This window comes from Rattus norvegicus, chromosome 9 (genome assembly GCF_036323735.1).
Source record: "Rattus norvegicus strain BN/NHsdMcwi chromosome 9, GRCr8, whole genome shotgun sequence".
Classification (NCBI taxonomy): domain Eukaryota; kingdom Metazoa; phylum Chordata; class Mammalia; order Rodentia; family Muridae; genus Rattus; species Rattus norvegicus.
Window position 1 is genome coordinate 9,958,612 of NC_086027.1, and position 13,720 is coordinate 9,972,331.

General features: G+C 37.2%; 1 protein-coding gene across 1 annotated transcript in view; it reads right to left on the reverse strand.

Moving 5' to 3' along the window:
• The window catches only part of Vom2r77 (vomeronasal 2 receptor, 77), a 66,004-nt gene extending 58,563 nt beyond the window's left edge, over positions 1–7,441 (reverse strand). The window contains exon 1 of the mRNA NM_001099519.1: positions 7,242–7,441. Within this exon, the coding sequence (NP_001092989.1) occupies positions 7,242–7,441 (200 nt within the window). The remainder of the gene's footprint in view (positions 1–7,241) is intronic.
• Between the last annotated feature and the right edge of the window lie 6,279 nt (positions 7,442–13,720).

A 13,720-nucleotide genomic window follows, 5' to 3' on the forward strand; every position in this document is an offset into this window, starting at 1 on the left:
ACAGGAAACCCTTGTGGGGAATTAGAGGAATTATTGAAAGAGTTGAAGGAGCTTGCAACCCCATAAAAACAACAATGCCAACCAACCAGATCTTCCAGGAACTAAACTACTACAGAAAGACTATACATGAACTGACCCAGGGCTCCAATTGCATATGTAGCAGAGCATAGCCTTGTTGGGGCATCAGGAGAATGGGAAGCCCTTGGTCCTGTCAAGGTTGGATCCCCAATGCAGGGGAATGTGGGGGTGGGGGGCAATAAGGGGAATGTATAGGGGGAATGCCCGTATGGGGGAGGGGGAGGGGGAGGTGAAGGAATGCGGGCTTACGAACAGGAAACCTGGAAGGGGAATAACCTTTGAAATATAAGTAAAGAAATATATCTAATAAAAATTTTAAAAAAGATTAAAAAAACTTCAGGCAACTAAAAATAAGGAGAAAATAGAATAAAATAAAAGGAAATAAAAGAAAAAAACCACACTAGGACAAAGCAAATAAACAAACTGTAAAACAAACAGCAAATAAAAAGTGCAGGAAAGTAAACCAGATACATACACATCAGAACAGAAATCCCCTAAAAACACAAAGCCAGAAAGGAAATATATGTGTGTGTGTGTGTGTGTGTGTGTGTGTATGTGTGTGTGTGTGTGTGTGTGTGTGTGTGTGTGTGTGTGTGTGTGTGTGTGTATTTGGGAAGGTTATATGGCAAGAAAAAATATAAGGCAAAGAAAATAGAAAAAATTTGCCCAAACCAACTCCAATAATAACATTGAGTTAATTTGTGCTGACCATATATCCTGCACAATCAACCTGTACTTAAAAACGGTTTCTATACTGGGTTCTTCACTATTGCAGAAAACTATTTTTTTTATCTCTAACTGGTTATCAATTTAAGATACCTATTAGATGAGATATGTGGTTTTGTCTCTACTTCTTTTGAGTCCTGCTGTCTTTAGAAAGCTTTTTTCTCTTGTGTTTTCTATTCCTTCTGGCTCTCATACTTTTTCTGGCTTCTCTTCCTAGGAATGAAATACATAGACACATTCCTTTAGGGATGAGTGTTTCTTGGTTCCTCACTATTTATGCCTTGCCCAGTTGTGGGACTCTATGCATTCCAATATACTCTAGGAGGAAGGTTTTTATAGCTGGGCAAGGTATGAAGAGTATAGCAAAATGTCATTAAAAGGAATTTTGTTGCTATATTCCTTTAGTAGAACTGAAGCATTTTTGCCCATTGTTACCAAGCATATTTAGTCACAAATTCTAAGACAAGCAAATAGTATCCATGATAGCTTCCATCTCATGGAATAAGCCATGAATTCAATCCTATATTGGTTGGTTAGCCTCATAAGATTTGTACCATCATTGCACTAGTGCACACTGCAGGCAGGTCACCACTATATATCAAAAGATTGATTGCTGGGTTGATGTTCACTTTTCTCTTTTGGTAGCAAACAAATTACCTTCCAATACTATCATTTTCTTTGCACATAGGGTTTAATCCCCATCCCTGTGAAAATATTTATGTTTTAATTGAAAGGTGTGTATTAATGGAAAGCCCTTGATATTGCTGCTGAGTACATTAATTCAATTGTTTTTAACATAGTGCAAATGACATTCACCATGCATTTGATAGATCTTCGTCCCTTTATGTGGTTTGTAGATAAGAACATTTTGGAGATCCTGATCTTCAAACCCTGGCTTACTGCATGCTCAGGTTACAGTTGTGATCACAATGCCCAGCAGAGGTTCAAGAAGCATAAATGACAGGAGTGAAAAGACTTAAGGCATCTTTTGCTCAGAATTTTTAAAAAGCCTTTACCTACATAATAAATACTAACCTATTAAAATTATCCAAAAGTATTCTATTCTGTTAATATAATTGCCTTACTTGTTATTATCTTGAACAAACATTCCTCCTTCAATAGCTTGAATACCTGGCAAAGATATCAAAGGCATCAAGTGATTTATGCCAGCTGCCATTGACAGCATTATACTGAGATACTGAGAGTAACACAATAAAATGTAAGTCTTCTGTATTCCGCACAATCATAGGTTCTTCCCAAAAAAAAAAAAAATTGAACCCTTTAGTATATTGGTTTTGGCTATTTAAACCATCACATATTTCCACAATTTATATATTTTAATACTTGATTGTCAGTTGGTGGAATGTTTTGGGAAGGATTAGGAGATGTGTCTTTGTAAAACAAGTATGTAACTAGGGACATACTTTGAGGCTTCAAAATACTGAAGGAATTTCCAGTATTCTTTATCCTTCTCCTGGTGAGTTTCTAAGTGTTTCTTCTCTCTAACTATATTGACTCCAACCCTCTGAAATCATATATGAAATAAATGAGCAATAAAGACACACAGTTACTCAGCTGTGGAGTGGTGAATTGTTAATCCAACCTGAGCTACTGCTGGATGATCACCCTTCTTGCCACCTGCCAGAGTTCTCTAGATTCCTGAATGGAAAGACACATAAATATAACCTTTAAATTTGGAAATGATTTGACTAGTTCAATGACTAAGCAATTCCAAACCTTCCTGCTGTTACCACACACTCTTCTCTGCTGTTACTGAGTTAATATTTTCTCCATCTGTATTTTACCTTTGTTGTCCTGTATCCTTTTGGACAGCCCTCCCATAGGGCTACTTTCACTTTGCACCTACATTTTGGCCTGCTCAAACTCTAGTTTCTTCACTGTGTGTGGTCTACCCTTTGCCCCTCTCATGGAGAAATCCCTTCTTCTCAGCTAACAACAGAGAAACCAGATGGTAAGAGGCAATCACAGTAAATTAATCAACAGAAACCAAGACTTCTTCGCATCATCAGAGCCCAGTTCTCACATCAAAGCAAATCCTGGATATCTCAACATACATGAAAAGCAAGATTTGGATTTATAATCACATCTCATGATTATGATAGAGGACATTAAGAAAGACATAAATAACTTGATTAAAAAATACAGGACAACACAAGTAAACAAGTAGAAGCACTTAAAGAGGAAACGCTAAAGAATTACAGAAAAACACAACCAAAGAGGTGTAGGAATCAAACAAAACCATCGAAATATAATAATGGAAATACAAACAATGGAAAAAGAAAGCACAAAAGGAGATAACCCTTGAGATAGAAAACCTAGGAAAGATAACAGGAGTCATAGGCAGAAGTACCAACAACAGAATACAAAACATAGAAGGGAGAATCTCAGGAACAGAAGATGCTACAGAAATCATTGACACAAGCATCAAATAAAATGTAAAATGCTGAAATCATCTAATCCAAAACATCTAAGATACTCAGGGCACAATGAGAAGATAAAACCTAAGGATAATAGGTATAAAAATGAGTGAAGATTCCCAAATTAAAGAGCCTGTAAATATCTTCAACCAAATTATAGAAGAAAATTCCCTTAAGCTAAAGAAAGAGATTCCCATAAACATAGAAGACACCTTCATAACTCAAAATAGATTGAACCAGAAGAGAAATTCCTCCCTTCACATCATAGTCAAACACCAAATGAACAAAACAAAGAAAGAATATTAAAAGCAATAAGGGAAAATGTCATGTAACATATAAAGGCAGATCTATGAGAATTACACCAGACTTCTTACCAGAGACTATGAAAGCCACACAATCTGGAACAGATGCCATACAGACCCTAAGAGAACACAAATACCAGCCCAGGTTACTATATCCAGCAAAACTCTCAATGAACATAGATGGAGAAACCAAGATATTCCATACAAAACCAAATTTACACAATATCTTTCTACAAGTCCAGTGCTACAAAACAAAATGGATGGACATCTCCAAAACAAGGAGGAAAACTATACCCTAGAAAAAGCAAAAAGGAATCTTCTTGCAACAAACCCAAAAGAAGAGAGCCACAAAAACATAATTCCAATTCTAACAACAAAATAACAGGAAACAACGACTATACCTTAATATCTCTTAACATCACTGGACTCAATTCCCAATAAAAACACATAGACTAACAGGCCGGTAACTTAAGGAGGATCCAGCATTTTGCTGTGCACAGGAAACATACCTCAGTGACAAAGACAGAAACTACCTCAGAGTAAAAGGCTAGAAAACAATTTTGAAGGAAATTATCTCAAGAAACAAGTTGGAGTAGTCACTCTAATATCAAATAGAATTGACTTTCAACCAAAAGTTATCAAAAAAGATAAGGAAGGACACTTCATATTTATCAAAGGAAAAATCCTCCAAGACGAACTCTCAATCCTGAATATCTATGCTTCAAATGTAAGGGCACCTACATTCATCAAATAAACCTTACTAAAGTTCAAAGCATATATTGCACCTCACACAATAATAGTGGGAGATTTCAACACCCCACACTCAGAAGTGGACAGATCGTAGAAATATAGACTAAACAAAGAAACGGAGAAATGGACAGAAGTTATTAACCAAATAGATTTAACTGATATCTATATCATATTCCTTTCTAAAACATAAGAATGTAACTTCGTGTTAGCACCTCATGATACATTCTCCAAAACTCACTATATAATTGGTCATAAAACAGACCTCAACAGATACAGGAAGATTGAAATAATTCCACGCATCCTATCAGATTACCATGGACCAAGCCTGGTCTTCAATAACAACTAAAATGACAGAAAACCCACATACACCTGGAAGCTGAACAACCCTCTACTCAATGATAAGTTGGGCAAGGAAGAAAGAAAGAAATTAAAGACATTTTAGAATTTAATGAAAATGAAGGCACAAAATAGCCAAATTTAATGGGACAAAATGAAAGCAGTACTAATAGAAATTCATAGGTCTGAGTGCCTCCAAAAAGAAAACTGGAGATAACATACACCAGCAGCTTGACAGCACACCTGAAAGCTCTAGTATAAAAGGAAGCAAATACATCCAAGAGAAGTAGAAGGCAGGAAATAATCAAACTAAGGGCTGAAATCAACCAAGTAGAAACAAAAAGAACTATACAAAGATTCAACAAAGCCTGTAGCTGGTTCTTTGAGAAAATCAACAAGATAGATAAACCCCGCCTTATACAGTTTCCTCTTGGGCCAGGGATGTGGGCAGGGGTGAGCAGTGTTGGTGGTCTCTTCCGCTCTGCAGCCTCAGGAGTGCCCACCTGACCAGGCGGTTGGGTCTCTCTCTCACTGGGTCTGGGAGCAGAACATACCCAAACTTAATGGACACAATGAAAGCTGTGCTAAGAGAAAAACTCATAGCGCTGTGTGCCTGCAGAAAGAAACAGGAAAGAGCATATGTCAGCAGCTTGACAGCACACCTAAAAGCTCTAGAGCAAAAAGAAGCAAATACACCCAGGAGGAGTAGAAGGCAGGAAATAATCAAACTCAGAGCTGAAATCAACCAAGTAGAAACAAAAAGGACCATAGAAAGAATCAACAGAACCAAAAGTTGGTTCTTTGAGAAAATCAACAAGATAGATAAACCCGTAGCCAGATTAACGAGAGGACCCAGAGAGTGTGTCCAAATTAACAAAATCAGAAATGAAAAGGGAGACATAACAACAGATTCAGAGGAAATTCAAAAAATCATCAGCTCTTACTATAAAAGCCTATATTCAACAAAACTTGAAAATCTACAGGAAATGGACAATTTCCTAGACAAATATCAGGTACCGAAGTTAAATCAGGAACAGATAAACCAGTTAAACAACCCCATAACTCCTAAGGAAATAGAAGCAGTCATTAAAGGTCTCCCAACCAAAAAGATCACAGGTCTGGATGGGTTCAGTGCAGAATTCTATCAGACCTTCATAGAAGACCTCATACCAATATTATCCAAACTAGTCCACAAAATTGAAACAGATGGAGCACTACCGAATTCCTTCTATGAAGCCACAATTACTCTTATACCTAAACCACACAAAGACCCAACAAAGAAAGAAAACTTCAGACAAATTTCCCTTATGAGTATCGATCCAAATTTATCAATAAAACTCTGGCAAATAGTATCTAAGAACACATCAAAATGACCATCCATCGTGATCAAGTAGGATTCATTCCAGTGATGCAGGGATTGTCCAATATTTGGAAATCCAACATATTCCACTATATAAATAAACTCAAAGAAAAACACCAGATGATCATATTAGTAGATGCTGAGAAAGCATTTGAAAAAAATTCAACAACCCTTCATGTTAAAAGTCTTAGAAAGTTCAGGAATTCACGGCCATAACTAAACATAGTAAATGAAATATACAGCAAACCTAGTATTCAACATCAAACTAAATGGAGAGAAACCTGAAGCAATCCCACTATAATCACAGACTTGACAAGCCTGCCTACTCTCTCTATACCTATGCAATATAGCACCAGAAACCCTAGCCAGAGCAATCTGACAGCAAAAGAGGATCAAATGGATAAAAAATTTGAAATGAAAAAGTTAAAATATCACTATTTGCAGATAATATGATAGAATATTTAAGTGACCCTGAAAGGTCCACCACAGGACTCCCAGCCTAAAAAAAAAATACAAAAACAAAACAAAACAAAACAAAAACAAGCTTACCTAGGAAGTGCAAGGCCCTGGGTTCGGTCCCCAGCTCCGAAAAAAAGAACCAAAAAAAAAACAAAAACAAAAACAAAAACAAAAACAAAAGCAACAAAGAGTATGGATGTAAAATTAACTCAAACAAATCAGTAGCCTTCCTCTACTCGAAGGATAAACAGTCTATCACAAATAACACAAAAAATTTGGTGTAACTCTTACCAAGCAAGTGAAAGATCTGTATGCCAAGAACTTCAAGTCGCTCAAGAAAGAAATTAAAGATCTCAGAAGATGAAAAGATCTCCCATGCTTTGTGTTCTAGTAAGAGTTGCATTAATAGACACTCACAGGAGCACTTTCTACAGCCTACTAATACTTTGCTCATTGCATTGTTTTCAACTGAGTTTCTACAAAGATGATTGGACTCTATGAAGGGGGAAGTGTCAAGAGCCAGGGATGTTTAATGAATTTATTTTGATAGTACTATGGCTCTAAGTTGGGAGAATTGTAAGAGAGTTTAATAGAAAGAGACACAAATAGAGACTGGGTCATTAAAGAATGTAAATTTGGTGTTCAGAAAAATCCTCAAATACACTGTAACATCTTTCTATATTTCTGGTTCACAAAAAGAAGAAAGAAGTTATTTCCCCCATGTATAGAGTTCTGACAGTGCATCTATAAGAATCATGAGGTAGAAAACAAAGAATTGCAAAGGGAACTCACCATAATTTAAAAAGATACTTAAAAAAGTCTTTTGGTGCAGGTTCTTCATCTGTGTAAATGAGAAAAGCACAGTCATGGAGCAAGTCACCATCACAGTTTTCATTGAAGTTTGCTCTCCAAAAGCACATGTTTTCAGTTGAATTGCTCAGAAGAAGAGGAAGCTTCAGGAGAAAAACTATAAAAATTGAAGTGAACATCATCCTTATAACAGCTGAACTGGAAGCCTGAACTATGCAAGAACCTACAATGTTAAATGAAATGTCATATGTACCATTATGCATATATGTCTGCTTTTATTATGCTTGTGGCTGAAGACAGCACAAATAATCCTCAATTTTTTGTCTCCAGATTGTACCAAACTCTCAAGAGAGATAAAAAATAACCTGGTCTCAGGTTCTGCAGCTGCTTTTGACATTCAGGTGACAAACAGTTTTCAAAACATGTTATGTGAAAACCTTCAACTGCCTTGGGTGCTATTTCATTCAAGCCCCTGGCACAAGTTCCACAGGGAAGAGCTCCCTTTTAGCAAAAACCACATCTTAATAAACCATTTTTAGTACCATATTCAATCTCATTAATGAATGGATTTCACAAAAGCATCAATATCTCTAGACAGCTCAAAATACAAGAGCCATATGCTTCATTCTCTGAGAGAAGTAAGGGTAATATTGCAAACCTAGTCTAGACCATTCCAGAGGATGGATTACTCAGTGTGTCATATTTGAACTATTTAAAAGAACACCCATGTACAGAATCTCCACATTTTCAAAGTGCCTTCCAATATAAAGAGAAGCACTTATCATGCCAATTCCATGAGTTTGCCAAATTATGATGACCAAATATCACCTGTTATTTTACACTCCATCATTACTACACACAGCTACATGTGGAGGTCTAAGCATGGTTCTTCCTCATTCTTTAATTCCTATTAATTTTGTTGAAATATGTCTTCACCTACTACATCAAGTTCCTCCAATGTTAATGTTTTTCTTTCTAGAAATTCTTCCACATTTTATCTCCTTTAGAAAACATGTGAGTAGATAGAAGCAGAAAGAGACACCTATGATAGAAAGAATCAGACTTGAAAAATGAATAAATTCATCATGTAATGAGGAATTTGGAATTCTGATCTGCAGAATGTGTAGTACAGTGGTGTACTTTCTGAAACTTCCGGTATTTTTATTTTCAAGAAAGTATATGCTTTCACAAAAGACATTGAACTGGGGATCCAATGAATGTGGGAGAGGCAGAACTATAGGTTTCAGAAAGGACAAAGCACACCAAAAAACAGGCCGACAAAATTAACTAAGCATGGTTCACAGAGAAGGAAAGCAAAGGGTCTGCATGAGTCTGGACTCTGTCCTTTTCTACAGTACAGCTATTACCTTGGTGCTTTTTTGTGGGACTACTAACAGTAGGAACAGGTGTATCTCTGACTAATCTGTATGCTGTTGATATACTTTTCCTCTGTTGTGTTGTCCAACCTTAATATGAGGGCATTGATCATGAGTTTTTGTATCTTGTTTAATACTGTCTGCAGGTTGTCTTTTGTAGAATTGGTCTTTTCTAAAGAGGAAAAAGGGGGAAAGCTATGGATTTGAGGTAAAATAAAACTTGAAGAAAACAAGGAAGAATATAGAGAGCAGAAACTATGACTGGAATGTATCGTATGACAAAAGAATCTATTTTCTTCCTTTCCAAATGCTATCTGTTTGATCTCCTTTTGTTGTCTAATTGCTCATGTTAGGACTTTGAGTAATGTACTGAATAGATAGGGAGAGAGTGGGCAGCCTTGTCTAGTCCCTGATTTTAGTGAGGTTGCTTCAAGTTTGTTGCTGACTACTGTTTTCCTGCATATTGTATTTACTATGTTTAGGTATAGGCCTTGAATGCCCAATATTTACAAGACTTTTATAATGGAGGGGTGTTGAATTTTGTCAAATGCTTTCTTAGCATCTAAAAAATGATCGTGTGGCTTTTCCTTTGAGTGTGTTTATATACAGGATTATGTTGATAGATTTCTTTATATTGAAACATCCCCACATCTTTGGGATGAAGCCTACTTGATCATAGTGAATGATCATTTTGATGTATTCTTGAATTCAGTTTTTGAGAATTTTATTGAGTACTTTTACATAGCCATTCATAAGGCAAATTGGTCTGAAGTTCTATTTCATTGTTGGGCCTTGGTGTAGTTTAGATAAAAGCATAATTGTGGCTTCATAAAATGAATTGGATAGTGTTGCTTCTGTTTCTATTTTGTGAAATAGTTTGAACAGTATTGGTATTAGATCTTCTTTGAAAATCTGATAGAATTCTACAATAAACCCATCTGGTCCTGGGCTATTTTAGGTTGGGAGACTTTTAATAACTGCTTCTATTTCTTTAGGGGTTATGGAACTGTTTAGATCATTTATCTCATCCTGATTTAACTTTAGTACTTGTTACCTGTCTTGATAATTGTCCATTTCATCCAGATATTCCAGTTTTGTTGAATATAGGCTTTTGTAGTAGTATCTGATGATTTTTTTTAATTTCCTCAGTTTCTGTTGCTATATTGCCCTTTTCATTTCTGATTTTATTAATGTGGATACTGACTCTGTGCTTGTGACCTCTGGTTAGTCTAAGTCTTTAATCTATCTTGTTGATTTCCTCAAAGAACCAGCTCCTGGTTTCGTTGAACCTTTGTATAATTCTTTTTGTATCTACTTGTTTGATTTTAGCCCTGAGTTTGTTTATTTCCTGCCTTCTACTTCTCTTTGGTATATTTCCTTCTTTTTGTTCTAGAGATTTCAGATGTGCTGTTGAGCTGCTTGTGTATAATCTCTCCAGTTTCTTTTGGGGGATACCTAGAGCTATGAGTATCACTATTTGTAGATTACATGACAGTATACTTAAGTAACCCAAGATTTTACCAGAAAACTGCTATACCTCATAAGCAACTTCAGCAAAGTGGCTAGTTATAACATTAACTCAAAAAAAATCAATAACCTTACTCTACTCAAAAGATAAAAAGGCTGAAAAAGCTGTTAAGGAAACAACACCCTTCAAAATAGTGACAAATAATATAAAATACCTTAATGTGACTCAAACCAAGCAAGTGAAAGATATTTAGGGTAAGAACTTCAGTCTTTGAAGAAAGAAATCAAAGAAGACCTCAGAAGACAGAAAGATTTCCCATGTTCATCAATTGGCAGTACTGATATAGTAAAAAATGACCATCTTGCGAAAACCAATCTACAGACTCAATACACTCACCATCAAAATTTCAACTAAATTCTACACAAAGTTAAAAAGAGCATTTGAAAAATCATTTGGAATAACAAAAATCCCAGGATAGAGAAAACTATTCTCAACAATAAAACAACTCTGGGGGAAATCACATCCCTAAACTCCAGCTATATCACAGAGTATTGATGATAAAAACTGCATGGTATTAGAAGAGAAACAAACAGGTAGATCAATGAAATAGAATTGAAGACCCAGAAATGAACCTACACACCTAGGGTCACTTAATCTTTGACAAAATAGCTAAAGCCATCCAGTGGAATAAAGACAGCATTTTCAACAAATGGTGCTGGTTTAACTGGAGGTCAGCATGTAAAAGAATGTGAAACGATATATTCTTATCTCTTTCTACAATGCTCAAGTTCAAGTAGATCAAGGACCTCTACATCTAACCAGATACGCTCAAACTAATAGAAGAAAAATTGGGGAAGAGCCTCAATCAAACACATGGGCACAGGAGAAAAATTTCTGACCAGCCCACTAATGGCTTATGCTCTAAAGTCAACAATAGGACCTTGTAAAATTGCAAGGCTTATGTAAGACAGAGGACACTCTCAATAGGACAAAACAGCAACCAACAGATTGGGATAAGCTCTTTACCAATCCTACATCTGAAAGAGGGCTAATATTCAATATGTACAAGGAATTCAAGAAGTTGGAATTTAGAGAACCAAATATCCCTATTAAAAATTGAGAATAGAGCTAAACAATGAATTCCCAACAGAAAAATATGTAATGGCCTAGAAGCACCAAAAGAAGTGTCCAAGATCCTTAGTCATCAGGGAAATGCAAGTCAAAACAACCATAAGATTCCACCTCACACCAATCAGAATGGCTAAGATCAAAAACTCAAGTGACAGGAGATGCTGTTGAGGATTGAAGAAAGAGGAACACACCTCCATTGTTGGCTGGATTGCAAGCTGGTACAACCACTTTGGAAATCAGTCTGGTGAATCCTCAGAAAGTTGGACAAAGTACTACCTGAGAACCCAACTCTACCACTCCTGGATATATATCCAAAAACTACTCCAACATATAACAGGGACAGATGCTCCACTCTTTTCATAGAAGCCTTATTTATTATAGCCATAAGTTTTAAAGAACCCAGATGTTCCTATACATAGAAATTAATACAGAAAATGTGGTATATTTATACAACAGAGCTATTAAACTCAGCTATTAAAAACAGTGACTTCGTAGAATTAGCAGGCAAATGGATGGAACTAGAAAATATCATCCTGATTGAGGTAACCCAGTCTCATAAAACACACATGGTAGGTAGTCACTGGTAAATGGATATTAGGCAAAAAGTTTGGAATACCTATGATACAATTCCCAGACCATATGAGGCTCAAGAAAAAGGAAGACCAAAGTGTGGATTCTCCAGTCCTTCTTAGAAGTGGTAGCAAAATGTTTACACCAGGTAGAGGATGGGAAGGACTTGGTAAGAAGAGAATAGGGAAGGGGAAATAATGGGGGAAGGATCAGGTATGGGATGATAGAGGGTCAGGAAATTGAATGGAGGTGTGTAGCAATGGGGGATGTGGAATTGGGGGAAGCCACTAGAAGGTCCCAGATACCAGGTAATCAAGAGGCTCCCAGGACCCACAAGGGATAATTTTAGGTGAAATGCTCAACAAAGTGAAAGGAGAACCTATGGAGACCATATCCTAAGGTTGCAGAAGGCCCCTGTTTGTGGTGTGGGGCCAGCCACTCATCTCCAAGTTTTTAACACAGAATTGCTCCTGTCTAAAGGAAACATGAAGACACAGTGTGGAGAAGAGACTGAAAGAAAGGCCATCCAGAGACTGTACCCCCTAGGGATTCATACTATAATCAAGCACTAAACCCAGACACAATTGCAGATGCTTAGAAGTGCTTGCTGAGAGGAGCCTGATATAGCTGTCTTCTGCGAGACTCTGAAAATACAGATGTGGATGCTCTCAGTCAACAACTGGACTGAGGAAGAGGTCCAGGGAAAGGACTGAAGGAGCTGAAGGGGTTTGCAATTCCATAGGAAAAACAACAATAGCAACCAACCAGAGCCTCCTCGCCCCCAGCTCCCAGGCACTAAACCATGAACCAAAGAATACACCTAGAGGGACCCATGGCTCCAGATGCATATGTAGCAGAGGATGGCCTTCTCTGGCATCAATAGGAGGAGAGGCCTGTTAAGGCTCAATGCCCCAGTGTAGAGGAATGCCAGGGTGGTGAGGTGGGAGTAGATTGGTTAGTGAAGCACCCACCTTATAGAAGCAGAAGGAGATGGAGAATGGGAAAGGGCATTTGCAGAGGAGAAACCAGGAAAGGAGATAACATGTAAAATGTGAATAAATAAAGTACCCAAGGGGGAAAAAAGAAAAAGAGATATGTCTACAAATCTAGAAGTATGAAAATTATTATGAATGTTCTACAATGTTTTACACATATTTCATGTTAACAAAAATTATGTAATTATATTAAATCCTTAAAAATAAAAGACAACTTCCAGTTTACATATGCACCCTAGAGCTGATCTTGTACCAAGCTTTATATACAATTATGCCAGGAAAGAGCTAGTCTTGCAGGAATGCTGACATAACTGAATGCACAGGTAAGAACAACACTTCTGCTCTGAGGGACCAGAGCCCTCGGGACACAGGAACTGAGGCAAAACCTGGGACAAGATCTTTTAGGTTTCTAATAGTTCTTGAAGCTGACCCAACCCTCTGTACCCAAATCCTGCCTGGAGAGAGCTGATCTCCCAGGAGTGCTGACACACCTAAGAGAACAGGTAAGCCACCACTTCTCCTCAAATACCTGGCTCAAGAGAGACCTGCCCGGAGGCTTCAGGACACTGGGATGAGATCTTTTAGGTTCCCATCTGTGCCCAGAGATGACCCTGTACACACAGCTCTCCATACCCAAATACAACCTAGAGAGAGCTGGTTTCTGAGGAGTGCTGAAACACAGAATTACAGAAGGAACAGGCCACAGTCAGAAACAGCAAGACCATCTAAAACTGGAGATAACCAGGTGGTGAGATGCAAGTACAAGAACATAAGCAACAGAAACCAAGGCTATGTGGCATCATCAGAAACCATTTCATCCACTACAGCACATCCTGGATACACCAAAATATTGGAAAAGCAAGATTTGGATTAACTGGAAAGGAGAATAATATTTGAAATATAAATAAAGAAATATATCTA